Source organism: Zosterops lateralis (genome assembly GCF_965231275.1).
Source record: "Zosterops lateralis genome assembly, chromosome: 3".
NCBI lineage: Eukaryota > Metazoa > Chordata > Aves > Passeriformes > Zosteropidae > Zosterops > Zosterops lateralis.
In genome coordinates this window covers 2,508,116-2,520,632 of record NC_139764.1, presented here as the reverse complement: position 1 = coordinate 2,520,632, position 12,517 = coordinate 2,508,116, and the positions used below count along the sequence as shown (strand labels likewise).

The following is a 12,517-nucleotide window of genomic DNA, read 5'->3' as shown; positions in this document are numbered from 1 at the left end:
CCAATTAAAAAAGCATACTTAGATGTTATTACCTGAAGAAATTTAAAGACAACATCAGAAGAGCATGTGGAATATGATAGGACCAAAAGATTTGTTTTAAAACATTTCACTCAAAGACTTCCATTTCCAGGCTGCCTTTAGAGTATTAGAGATCAGCAACTTTAATTCTACTTACCTGTTCTATCCACTACAGTGAGCAGGACAGGAGAGTTAGGGCATGGGAACAATTCATGGCAATATTAGAAATCTAGAACTTCCAAGAATGAAAGTTCATTGGGCCACATCCTTTATCTCTACTAACATCCTTTAATTGGTATAACCTAGAGCAGCAATTAGGTCTCATAATTTATCCTCCTCATTAGTTTACCCATCCATAGCAGTATCCCAGTCAGCAGAACACAGAGGGAACAAAGCACAGCTTTGTCCTGCTCCTTTCTCAGCCCTCAAGCTCCACAGAGCCACTCTCCGACCTGTTGTGAGGGAATGTGAACATTCATGCATAAACTCCTTCTAATATGTGAACTGTGAAAGCAAAATATTTGCAGAACTTAAAACTTTTCAATGGTTAAAAACACAGCAGAGTAAAAGTGCAGATAAGTAAACACACTCACCTCGTGTGGATTGCTGTAGCCCAGAAGAAGATTTGCTGCTTTAATGTCCCCATGGACATACTCATTTTCATGTATGTATTCCAAAGTATCCAACTAGGAAAGAGTTTAGAACAGAGAAGAGAACATCATCATCATCATCATTTTCTCCACTCTGCCCGTAACCCTGCCGCCAAATATTTCTCATTTAGACAGAAGAAACAAAGGCTGCAGAGACTGTGCTGACAAATTTGGCTTGGACTAATGATGGCAAAGCATAAACAAGCCATACTTTGCATGAGATATCCCTGTGTATACCTGAGTACCAGCTTCTAAACCACAGAGCAAGAATGAAACCACTACTTTATAAACACCAGAGAAGATGCTGAGGACACCAAGCTCTTAGAAAGATCATATTCCATCAGTTCTAAAGGTTTGGCATAAATGTGATCCTGCCAGTTATTACAAGACCAGCATTTCATGTTCACAAGCCCCCTGCATCAACACATCCAGCTCCTTACTGAGGCACAATAACTCCAATTATTATTAAAAATCACATTTCCACTTGGCAACTCATACAAAGGGCAATCCAATCCTGAGTTTTGGAATACACACAGAGCAATAGAAGTTTATCAATTATGTGACTACAAAAGCTCTTCAGTTTTTTAAAAAAATGTTATTATTTAGGTTAAAGGGATATTTTGGATGCATCCAGTCTAAGAGTTCCTCTTCTCTAACTTAAGACCACCGCCTCTATTCCATTTTCTATCCACCTCTGCTCAGCAATAGCAGTATTTCACAACACAAATCAAGTTACAAAGAAGCACATAGGTAACTTCCTCTTGGAATGTACCAGTCTATATCCATTTGAAAACAAAACTTGTATTTCCAGACTGACCAAATCCTGGACTGTATGATCAGCAAACACACAAAAAATCTGGCATTCAGGCATGCAATTGTGAACTTTGACAAATATGGATGTCTAATACAATACCCTTCAGACACTGAAAAAAAAAAAACAATACATGTTGAAACATGAGAATAGGCTTGCATATCTCAGTCTAGACACACAGGTTGAAGTGGATGGTCTGTGTTTCAACCTATTAGAAAAAAATTGGTTTGACCAAATTTCAGTCTGTAGAGGAGTCTTGATTTTCTAATGAATACTTTTTTTTTTCTAAAAAACCCCAGAGAAATAAGAAAATACATAGCATTTACACATTTAATTCTAAACTCAGCAGCCACCTAAAGAAACTGTATTAGCAAGATAACTCTATAGTTGAACTCAGCAAATTTGAGATGCAGAAATTTCCCCCTCTCTCTCTGTGCTTACCATTCGTGCCCCAAGTTGCAGAACAATCTCCTTCTTAAACCTGCTTCCACACTCTTCAAAGATTCTCTGAAGGTCTTGCCCCAGTCTTTCCATGACCATGAACCTGTAGCTATAAGGAAACATGGAAAAGGGAGGAATCCTTTAATACATGACTGAAAGTTTGTGTCAGACTGAAAGGAGGAGATCTCCAATTTTGAAAATGGGTCATCAGTTTAATTACCATTTATCTCATTACCTTTTTCCCTTGTACTCAGCCAGGCCTGATCCCCAAAACACTGGAATTCCTAAACATCTTATTTTTTTGAGATTCATCCATTTTCTTACTGTAATAATAAGAAGAACATAACATGGGGTTAAAGGCAGCTGAGAACTCCAGGCTTGGAGTGTTTTCTCTGTCCTGGGGCTGGCCTGTTTCTGGAGTCCATTCCCAGGGGTGCACATAATAAATGTGGCCCTGCTCCAGCTGGTTGCCTTCTGTCCTCCCTTCTGACTAGAAAGGAGAAGGACATCACCCAAGTGACAAAACTACAGTAATCCAGAATTATCACAGCCCCAACTGGCACTGGTCCAGGGTATATGGAATGAGCTGGCTTTCAAGCTCTAAAGCAACAGTTCTTAACAGAAGTAGTTAAACCCAAACTTGTCCTAACATCTACTTGAGTCAGAGCTGAGACATTATTACTTACTATGCTCCTGCTTTGCAGCCCTCTGGTAAAACTTCAGCTCAGAAAACAAGGGGCCATTTTCAAGATATTCCTGTTGAGAAACAAATAAGCTTGGTATCATAAAAGGCACTAGAAAGGCAACAGCTTCTTAAAAAAACCATGTAAGAAATACCAAGGGAATGAAACCCCTTTTTTCTCCCATCTCCCAGATTCCATGGCACCTGAAATTTAATTTTAAGTAGCTAACAAGATACGTTGTTTGGCAACGCATTTTCATAAACAACACAGATTCTTTCAGATATTATTTATTTCACTATTTTCAGAAATATTGGAGATCAGGTGTCTTTGAGATCATAGTCTGACTTTCCTTACTAAACTGTTGAGGGGCTGTAATCAAGGAAAAAAAAAATCAAGTGAAGGAAATACTGTGTGTTGTGGAAATGCCAAATATATCCCCAAGCAGGGAAAGAATATAAAAAACCCAAAGCACCAAAAGCCACAAGCATGCAATAGACACTCAATGCTGAAAATAAGGATAGATAATTAAAAGAAAGAATTGCATGCAAGTTAATAATTTAGAAATGAGGTCTACACGTTACCACTTTAATGACATGTAGTGCATCATCTTCTACAGGAACCTGAGTTTGGGGGGATGCTGCAAAGGAACAAAGAGATGGAGATCAAGCTGTATGCAACAAAATGGAATTGCAAATAAAGACTGTGCTAACACTGAGTCAGGCAACCAAAAATACACAATGAAAGACAGCCCAAATTCCTGCTTTTAAAGGTCAGAGCTCTGCCAAGTTCAAAGAAATATAAACCAAAACCAACACATGCAGAGAAGTTTTAATCAACAAGTAAAGAAGCAATTTTAAGCCACATTTTCAGAAGTCTCCCCGGATGTTAATTAAGGAGTAAGCAGGATGTCCTCAGTGCACGTTTGCACCACAATGAGCTATTCCATTAGGACAGACTGTTTAAGTCATTCCAGCCAATTGGAAAACCACTGTATTTGGTTGCTGTCAATCTACTGTCGTGACAAAGACACCACTTAAAAGTTCTGACCTACATTATGCCTCTAGGCAGGATTGTCTGCCTTCCCCTCTATCACAAATTAGTTTGGCCCTAGAACCTTGATTCCTATTCTGGCATTATTTAGACACTGGTCTAAGTTAGGGATAGCACAGGCACCACCTGCCTAAAGGGGAGCAGAGGGATTGTGCTTCTCAGTGCAAGGAGAGATTTCAAAACAATAATTGACCACATGTGCCAATTACAGCCCAGGAGACAGAACCTCTGTGCACAGACAATGCAATCCTATTTTCTTCTGTCCCTGAGAGAACTTTCAGCTCTCTCTGATACTACTGAAGCTACATGGAGCTACACTGGGATTAAAATTTAATGAGACTAAATCATCTTTTAGAATCATCACTGGAAAAGGTAAAAAGAATACAGTTCCTAGGAAATAAGTGTCCCCTTCAAACTTCTGATAATGAAGTTTTATCTCCTTTTATCTCCATAATACAAATCAAGTAAACTTGGATCTAATCAAACAATCCAAGCTTACTTTTTTTGATGGTCAGGGCATTAAAAATACTTTTACAATGAACAGACTCCTTCAGCTTCCATCTTCCTTCAATCCTATTCAGCATCTGGGTTGGATCTGGCATTGTACACACCCCAAACACCCACAGGCTCCCCACTGACACCTACCCATGTGAATGAATGCTGCTGTGCTAATAACCCATTAAAATAAAATTAAAATGTTAAAGCAGTAGCTCTGAAAGGTGTGAACTGCCCATAGACTCACACAAGTAACAGTCACATTCAGAACACACGTTAAATCTACTAAAAGGGAAATTTTGGTACACTTTGTTCTTACCACATTGTACTGAAGTTGGAATTATGGCACAGGCATTTATGTCTTTTATTTTTCTCTGTCACATATAGAATATGTGTTAATAGAAGACATCAGTAAAAGGAGCACATCTCCTATGTTTTCACTGCATTCAACAACATCACATTACCCAAACAGAATTTGTCGTGCTCGCTTCACTGGCACAGATCAGAAAAGAACCTCTGGATAAGAAAATGCAGTTCAATACCAAGTTACTTAACAGAGGTTTGACAGGTGTAGGTAAGTATCAAATTTAAATGTATCTGCAAGAGGTTGATCTAACTTCCCTGTAGACTTCTTGACAATTTACAAAGAGAGGCCTCATTCATGGTAATCTGGAACAGAGTAACAGCTGTCAGGGTAATGAAGAAGAGCAACTAACAGGAGGTAGCCCAGCAAAAGGGCTTCACTCCCATGGTTCTTACACTGTCCTGGCTTGGATGCATTTGGAGTCACACTGAAAGCACATCCTGAAGGAAAATAAACCCAAACATAACCGGCAATGGTTACAAAGTGAAAAGGGAGAAAAGTCAAAGCTCAACAAGGTACTGAAACAGGTGCCCCACAAAATGAGTAACATTCAAGTGTCCTAAAGGAGAAAAGGTATTCTTTTTACTGCACGTACATGAATAACAATAGATTTCTTACACGGATATTACTGGGACAATCAGTCTCATCCACACAGATAAGCAGAAGGTGTGATGTGTACCTTTTGTTACAACACTTTAATTACCCATTCAGATCTCAACCAGCAGCTCAGAAAAAAAGACAGACTATTTTATTGTCCATAAATAAACATAAATGATTTTTTTTAAATTGTCTCATTACTATGTATAGTTACTTAACAGACTGGAAAGGCTCCCAAGGTTTAACAAACAGTCTGATTACATACCTCATAGACCACCACCACATACTCTCCTGCGAGTTTAGCTCATAGTTAATTACTGTATACTCGTAATTAGCCATGTGCTAGCCTCGTTCTGTGTGGTAGCACATGGCTATTTATAATATTACAATCAGTTAAATGCTAGACTGCAGGACAGTGAGCAGAGACTCTGCAGGAGAGCAGTGCTGATAGGCAGGAGGCCTCTGATGGCAGATAAGTATTCAGAGAGGATACTAGCAGCACTATATGTTGCAAAACCCCCCTTAAAATAGCATAACAAATGTACAACTTCCCAGCTTATGCTGCTTTTATCAACTAGAGATGCATAACCCCTGACATTTGGGGAGGGGGGTGTTGATGCAGGCACACAACCCAAACCATTGTCTGCATAACTGGGAGCACTGGTGCAGGATGCAGCTGTGAAGGAAGCTGTGGCTGTTTTCACCTCGTGCCATAAGGATGCCCTCACAAAACATCTGCAGAGGGCAGAGGGCACAGCTCTGCTTTCCCTTCCTCCCCTTCGTCCCACAGTCACAGCTACCACACCAGTAAGGAGCACACAGCTTTAAGATACCCTCTGAAATAAAGCACTGCAGTAAGATTCCCATCCTAGCCATAACTTCCAACTGCTCTGCCCGCACAAAAATCTCACCTGGAATTAACCCACATCCAGGATTCCCTGGTTTCACCCAGCACAGCAGTTATGGCCTGATCATGCACTTTACCCATGAATTTCATCCCTTTTGTTGCTGAGTGGCACACCCTTAATTAATGGCACTCTCTAAATGTTAACAAGCTTTGGTGACAAAAGGGTGTTTGTGGCTGAACTGCCATTTCCTACAACCACACAGCACAATTGCAGCCTGACAGAGGAACGTGCCAATTCCCTTTGCCAGTTCAATTCCCTTTGCCAGTTCAAACGTGCTTGTTGTAGTTTCAGCAGTTAATTTGTGGCAGCCACATTTGGAATATGGTGAAATATTTTCAACAGCTCTCACAGAACCACTTTTGTTGACAAAGTTTACGCAGCGGAAAAGAAAACAGCATTGATTTGGCAGTTTGGAAAAGCAGCCCTGCTCCTGTCCACAGCTGGTGCCTCTGCCACTGCTGGATATTTTGAGGACATGTTTGTTTGGGAAACATGAATGGAAGTATTTTCAGTTCTTTAGTTGCCACTATTTTATTTTTGCTTTGTTCTGTTCATTAGTTAATCTTGAAGAGTGATATATCACCTTAGTTTTTGCAGAAATCAAAACTAATCTCAAATATATCACATTTTGGAAATTACAGGCTACCTATTAAAAAAGCTGGAAAAGTTCTGACTGTGTTTAAGTCAAGCCAAGAGCTGTTAAATTCCATGGGTAAAAGCAGGGAAAGGAGTGTTGCTCAGAGCCTCTAACGATAAAAAAAAGGATCCAAGTTGCAGCAATAGAATTGCTAAAAATAAAACATACACAAGTAAATAAAAAGCAGCATTTGCCATTAAACACAACTTCAACTACTTCCTACTGAGGGAAGGTGCTACGGCAAATATATGTTTAAAGGCAAATATAACCTCCTGCTCCCTGACACTGCAGTATCCAATACTTCCCAAAAAATGAAACATTCAGTGTTTGAAGGGTATTTTTACCCCACTTTTAATGCAGCCTAAGGAAGATCTACTTCTCTGTTACTTTAGAGATGCAGCATCATTTCCTTGACAGACTCTTTGCTGAGCAGTGTCTTTGACCAAGTTTTATTCTAGATTCTTATTTCAGGTAGATCTAAGAATGTAGAGGGGTTTTATACATATTACAGATACATAACCCTCCATAAAACCCATCTTATGGATGGACTAAACTAAACTGATTTTGGGACAAAACAGTGTTCAGCTGCTCAACTGTTTTGCAGCAACTCCAAATGCCTCCAAGTTAAGAGCATTCAGTACTGGTAGAAAATTTCACTACAGTTCTTACTCATCTTTCTGTGAAACTTTTATCTTGACTCACCAGTTTTTGTATTCCACAGAAATGGAAGCCAATTGCTTGACTTTCAAAGTTAATTACTCTGAGCTGGAATAGGGATGACACATCCTTTAACCCCAAGCAGAAAAGCTTTGCATGGCCTGCTCTTACAGCACCCTCAGATGGGAGCCCAGGCCTCTAATATTTAAAACTTGATGCACAAACTGCTCTCTGGCAAGACTGTGCTGCAGCCCATCTGCCGGTCTGACATGGTGCCCACTCAGAAGACACAATGCCAGTTTCAGCAGGGTACAGGTGCCAAAGACAACTGAAGGAGCACCCTCGGTGAGGCAACAGGTACCTCCAAAGCTCTTCCTACAGCCCCCACTGAAGGTAAATAATAAATAAATTCAGTGAATCAAAACTGCTCTCCTGACCTGCCAGCATTACTCAGCATGTGGAAGAATAATCCCCAATACGTGATGCAGCAGAACACCACAGTGTAACAATGATGATCTCTGCAGGCTTCAGACTGCTGGGCAAAAATGAATTACACTCTTCTAGGTAAGACATTCAGCTTACAGAGAACCAAAAAAATAAAAGAAAGAGGAGGAAGATTCCAGAGGAACACACTCATCATCAAGAACTAGTAAAAGTAAGGATTGTTTTCTCCTTGACAAATGGTGCAGGTCCTGTATCACATAGTCAGCCTTAAGTAACCTTTGAGCAGCAAAATCATGCTAAATTTATGATTAGTTTGCCTACAAATAGGGTGCTTGCAGTATCTCTATTTGTACAGTTTAATATTAGTGACTAGACAAGAAGACCTCTCCTGAAGTGGTGTTTGTCTGCTAACAAATCTATTTTCACACTAAGATTCACATCTGCAGGTACAACACATTTTAACATCTTGAAGTTGAGAAAAATCCACCTCTAAGCTGATTTACCTGCTGGTGCTTTTAATTACATGGCTTTGCTATTAAGATTCTTCTTTCCATTGAGCTAATAAAAATCATGCTGAATTTATCTTTTGGTACCGTTTTACTGCATTTTTAACTCATTTGCTGCATTATTTTAATTTAGGCAACTGCTGAAGGGCTTTGTTTCTCCAGAAGCAATTGCTAAAGCAAACCAAGGAATGAACAATAGGACCAAATGTGTTTCCATTCATGCTTCTCTTCCTTGACAAAGGTACAGCCCCGCTCACAAATATACAAATTATCCACGGAAATTAATCTGAAACAAACTCTCTTTCACACCTCAGCCTGATTCCCAGAATACCAGCAGTTACAAGCTTAAAAAAAACAGGCCACATCAGACCTCTCCCTTACCTCCACCAGTAGCAGGACTCACTGTACCGTATTAAAAGGCAATATTCACCCATTTAATCACTGTTCACTGCTCAGGAAGAAATTCTTTCCCTCTTCCTTGAAATTTTGAGAGGAAAAAAAACCTCAAAAGGGAAGGATAGTGCACTGGCTATACTGATCTCCAAGCAAGACTACAATTCAATGATGACTTTATCAATACTTATTTTCCTGAGCTTTGTAAAATCAAAACACATTTACAATATAGTAAGTTCTATCATAAAAGACACCATCTAAAAACTATTTCTACACGAATTTTTAAAAAATAGTTTTATTTTTCAGACCCATTCCTTTCCATGAGAAAGAAGGCTGCAAGTAGACAGTGCTGAATGCAGCAGGTTTCACTGTGACAGAAGAATCTTAACAAAACATTGTGTGACCTTTCTGCATTTAAATGTTCAGCCCAAATTGTGCATTAATAGAGTGCTTGCAGCAGGACTAGAGAATGATTTATATAAAGATTGGTGTTAATTACTGGCTGTGATCAGAGAGATAAATGAGAGAATGTAAGGCTCCTCAGGCTCTCAGCTCCTTTTCTCCTGTTCTCCACGGGGCTACAAACCAGTTGTGAGAGCACCAATGTCACAGCCTTCCACAGGTGCTCCTCATCCTGCTCCCCTTATCAAAGGGATAACAGCTCTACCTGAGGTGCCTGACAGCAAACCAGCAACACTTGGAACAGACTGGAGTCAGAATAATCAGAAAGCAAAGGGAAAGTATTTGTGAGGCAAGGCAGAACTTGAAGATAGCGGTACCTTCCATGCACACAATTAGAAGTTCCAAAGCCCTACATTTGCATCCCAGGACTCAGGGTCAGTAAATGGCTCTCAGCAGCTTTGATTTAGTGAACAGAACCTTCTTCCACAAAATGCACCCCCAGTAAATAGATTTTGCAGAGATGCTGTAAAATCTCTCAAGAACCTTGTTATAGATTAATGGAGTATGGAATACCCTTAATGGGAAATTAAGCTGTAACAACCACATCAAAATCTTTACACTGCTACTGTAAAAACACTTATTAAAAGATACAGCTGGCAAAGTTAACCTTTCCTTTCATGGAAGGGCTGTGCTCTTCATACCTGGCAGGCAATCGAACCTGCTGTCTCCCACCTCTCTACAGCTCCTTCAGGGTGAGCTTCTCTCTGAAAGTCAGTGGTCCTCTCACACCTTGCTCCAGGTGTTCCATAAACAGGTCTGAACAGCACAGAATAAATTTGTCATCTACTTCACTCCCCTGGTTCTCAAAGACAGCTGAATTTTGTAGCATCGAGGCCCCAGAAAGCTGCTGAGTGGTAACTTTAATAAAAACACACCAGAAATCAAGGGGTGGACAAAGAAAGAGAAAGTTTCAGTGTCAATACTTAGGGATAAACGTCCATTTTCTCTTTAACTGATGAACTACAAGGGGAAGTGAGCCTTCAGTTCAGTGCTGCAGGTAGCATTCACTGCTCCTCCAAAAGAAGGGATTAAATGAACACAAACACCATTACAAAAGTAGCAGCTGCATTTCCTCAGCCATGCTGTCACCTACAAAAAAACCACAGAACAGTAATAACTAGATTCCCTGATTGTATTCTCATTCTAATCCACTGACTGCTCTCCACCTCAGTTCACTGGGAGCCAAACTGCAACAAACACCTCAAGAAACCACTTTGGTGGGCTTTGTGATCAGGCACAAAACTCAACTGTGCATGGAACTGCCTGAACCCCACAGGCAAAGCCACCCCTCGAGGTCTAGTGTGATTTGGCTGCAGCAGGAAATGAGAGCCACATTCTGAGTGATTCAGGAACACAACATGGAGAGCTACACCCACTACAAACTTGCTTTCTGCACTGCATCCCCAGTTCCCTCACACCCTTCTGTCTGTGGGAGATTCCTGCAGGTTCCCATCGTTCCTTTATCTTGGAATGGCAGTATCCAGAGACACCTTCACTTCTCAGCTGGTTCTAAGGTGTATTTTCTCATGGTAACATCTCTCATGCGCCCAACCTCTCAAATGTCACCAGCTAATGCTTCAAAGGTGGTCACAACAAGGTAATAAGATACACCAAAAGGAAAAAAAAAAAAAGGTAAATACTCTAACAAGTGCCCTACCCTTTGATGCTTCTGGATCTCCTCTGTTAGCTAAATCCCTTGTCATTCCCACTGGTTCTGTCTGCAGAGCAGTGAGGAATGAGGTGAACTACAGAAATTCCAGAGGACCAAACCAGAAACTTTACTACAGGGACCTCTTGGAAGTACTGCTACAAATACTCACATACAACTGTGGGTATGTGTAGCTGATTTCTGCACAGCAGGAAGCTGTTTTGTGTATAGGAGTGACTTGCTTATTAAGTTTTAAGCCTTACTATTCCAAATAGAGTTAATATTACTGTAACTTTAAAAGGTCATGTTAGGCTTCAGGGACAATGCAGTAACGTCTTCTAGGTGATTCTTCACTGCTCCATACAAGCTCTCCTTAGTTCCAAGCAGACATACAGTTTTTATATGTTGTCATGAAAAAAAGAAAAACCAAACCACCCAATCAATATCAAGATATTGCCTTGAACACAGGATTTGCCTTTCACAGAGACCAGCAACAATAACATACACGACTCCCTCTGCAAGTGACCCAGAATGCTTTACAAACTGCCTTTCAGAACTAGTCACTCCTCACAGAGGACAAAATGACTGAAATGCAGCAGCTTCTTCTGAATTAAACACAGAAACTTATCTAGGCCAGAGCAAACACAGAACACCATTCCCACCTCTGCTGAAAAGATGTCAATCCAGAGGCAGCACCCAGCTAAGTATCCTTACTTGTTTCATTTCCTGGATGAAAACTAATTTACTCTTGGCCAGAAAACAACACTTCCAAAAACCAGAAATGGAAAGAGGGCTACAAGAGCATGAGGCTGGCATAAGGCCAAAACTCTGGCTAAGAAAAAGCACTTCTCCTTTGAAGAACATCACCTGACGGTGCTCTTTGGTGGTCTTGGACACAGTGGCACCTTGGTTATCCCATTCAAGATCCATAGAAAAGAGCATTAGGATCCAGCAAAATGAGCTGGACAGGCCGTGGAGAACTTGCAGCACCTTAACCCTTAAAAAAGGAAAAAAAAACAACCCACGACACTCGTCAGGAACAGGAACAACTCAGAAAACCACACTTGAACAAGGATCACCGACAGCAAGTAAACCACACTTTTTAAAGTCACCGCCTTTTCCAGTTCAGGAAGTTACAAAGCGATTTGCAAGTCACCCTCTTAATTACCAGCAGTATTTTTACCTAAATAGATCAGGCCAAATCCTCCCTGTCCGATCTGACTGCCCAGCCTCCAGGTTTTTCCTTCGGTGTCTTTCAGGACCATGTCTTTAGGGAGCGGCACCGGCAGCTTGCCTTTGCCGGGACCTTTGGGCGGCATCGTACCTTGAGGGAGGGGAAAACGATTTGTCGTAAAGCTGCTGCCAGAAGGTACAAAATCCCTCGGTGTGCTCCGCCCGCCGGCACGGAGCAGGGACAGGGGGAGATGCCCCTCGGCCCGTTCCCCTTCGCCCACCTCCACAGAGCCCCCTCGGCCTCCCCCCGCCGCCGCCGCCCGCGAACTGCCCCGCCGGCCACTTCCGCAGCAACAGGGGCAAGAGGAGGAGCGAATGGAAAGCCGCCGTCTTCCCGCGGAGAGAAACCTGGGGCGGGGAAACTCGGGGCGGGGAAACTCGGACGGGGATCGGGAGTCCCGCAGCCGCCGCCTCCTCCTCACGGCCCCGGGCGGGGCGGGCGCCATTTCCCTCCTCCCCTCAGCCCCGCCTTGAGCCGCTGCCGCCGCCTACCCTCACGGGTACAGAGCGGTGCGCTGGC

General features: G+C 41.7%; 1 protein-coding gene across 5 annotated transcripts in view; it reads right to left on the bottom strand.

The window, feature by feature from the left end:
- VRK2 (VRK serine/threonine kinase 2) overlaps positions 1–12,264 on the bottom strand; it is a 36,735-nt gene extending 24,471 nt beyond the window's left edge. For 3 of the 5 annotated variants that reach the window (XM_083856323.1, XM_083856324.1, XM_083856325.1), the window contains exons 1-6: positions 11,948–12,187; positions 3,185–3,240; positions 2,607–2,676; positions 2,156–2,243; positions 1,921–2,029; positions 612–704 (exon numbers count right to left, since the gene is read on the bottom strand). In XM_083856323.1, the coding sequence (XP_083712449.1) occupies positions 612–704; positions 1,921–2,029; positions 2,156–2,243; positions 2,607–2,676; positions 3,185–3,240; positions 11,948–12,083 (552 nt within the window). In that variant the 5' untranslated portion in view covers positions 12,084–12,187. The other 2 variants (XM_083856322.1, XM_083856326.1) reach the window with 2 other exon arrangements.
- Positions 12,265–12,517: the final 253 nt, after the last annotated feature.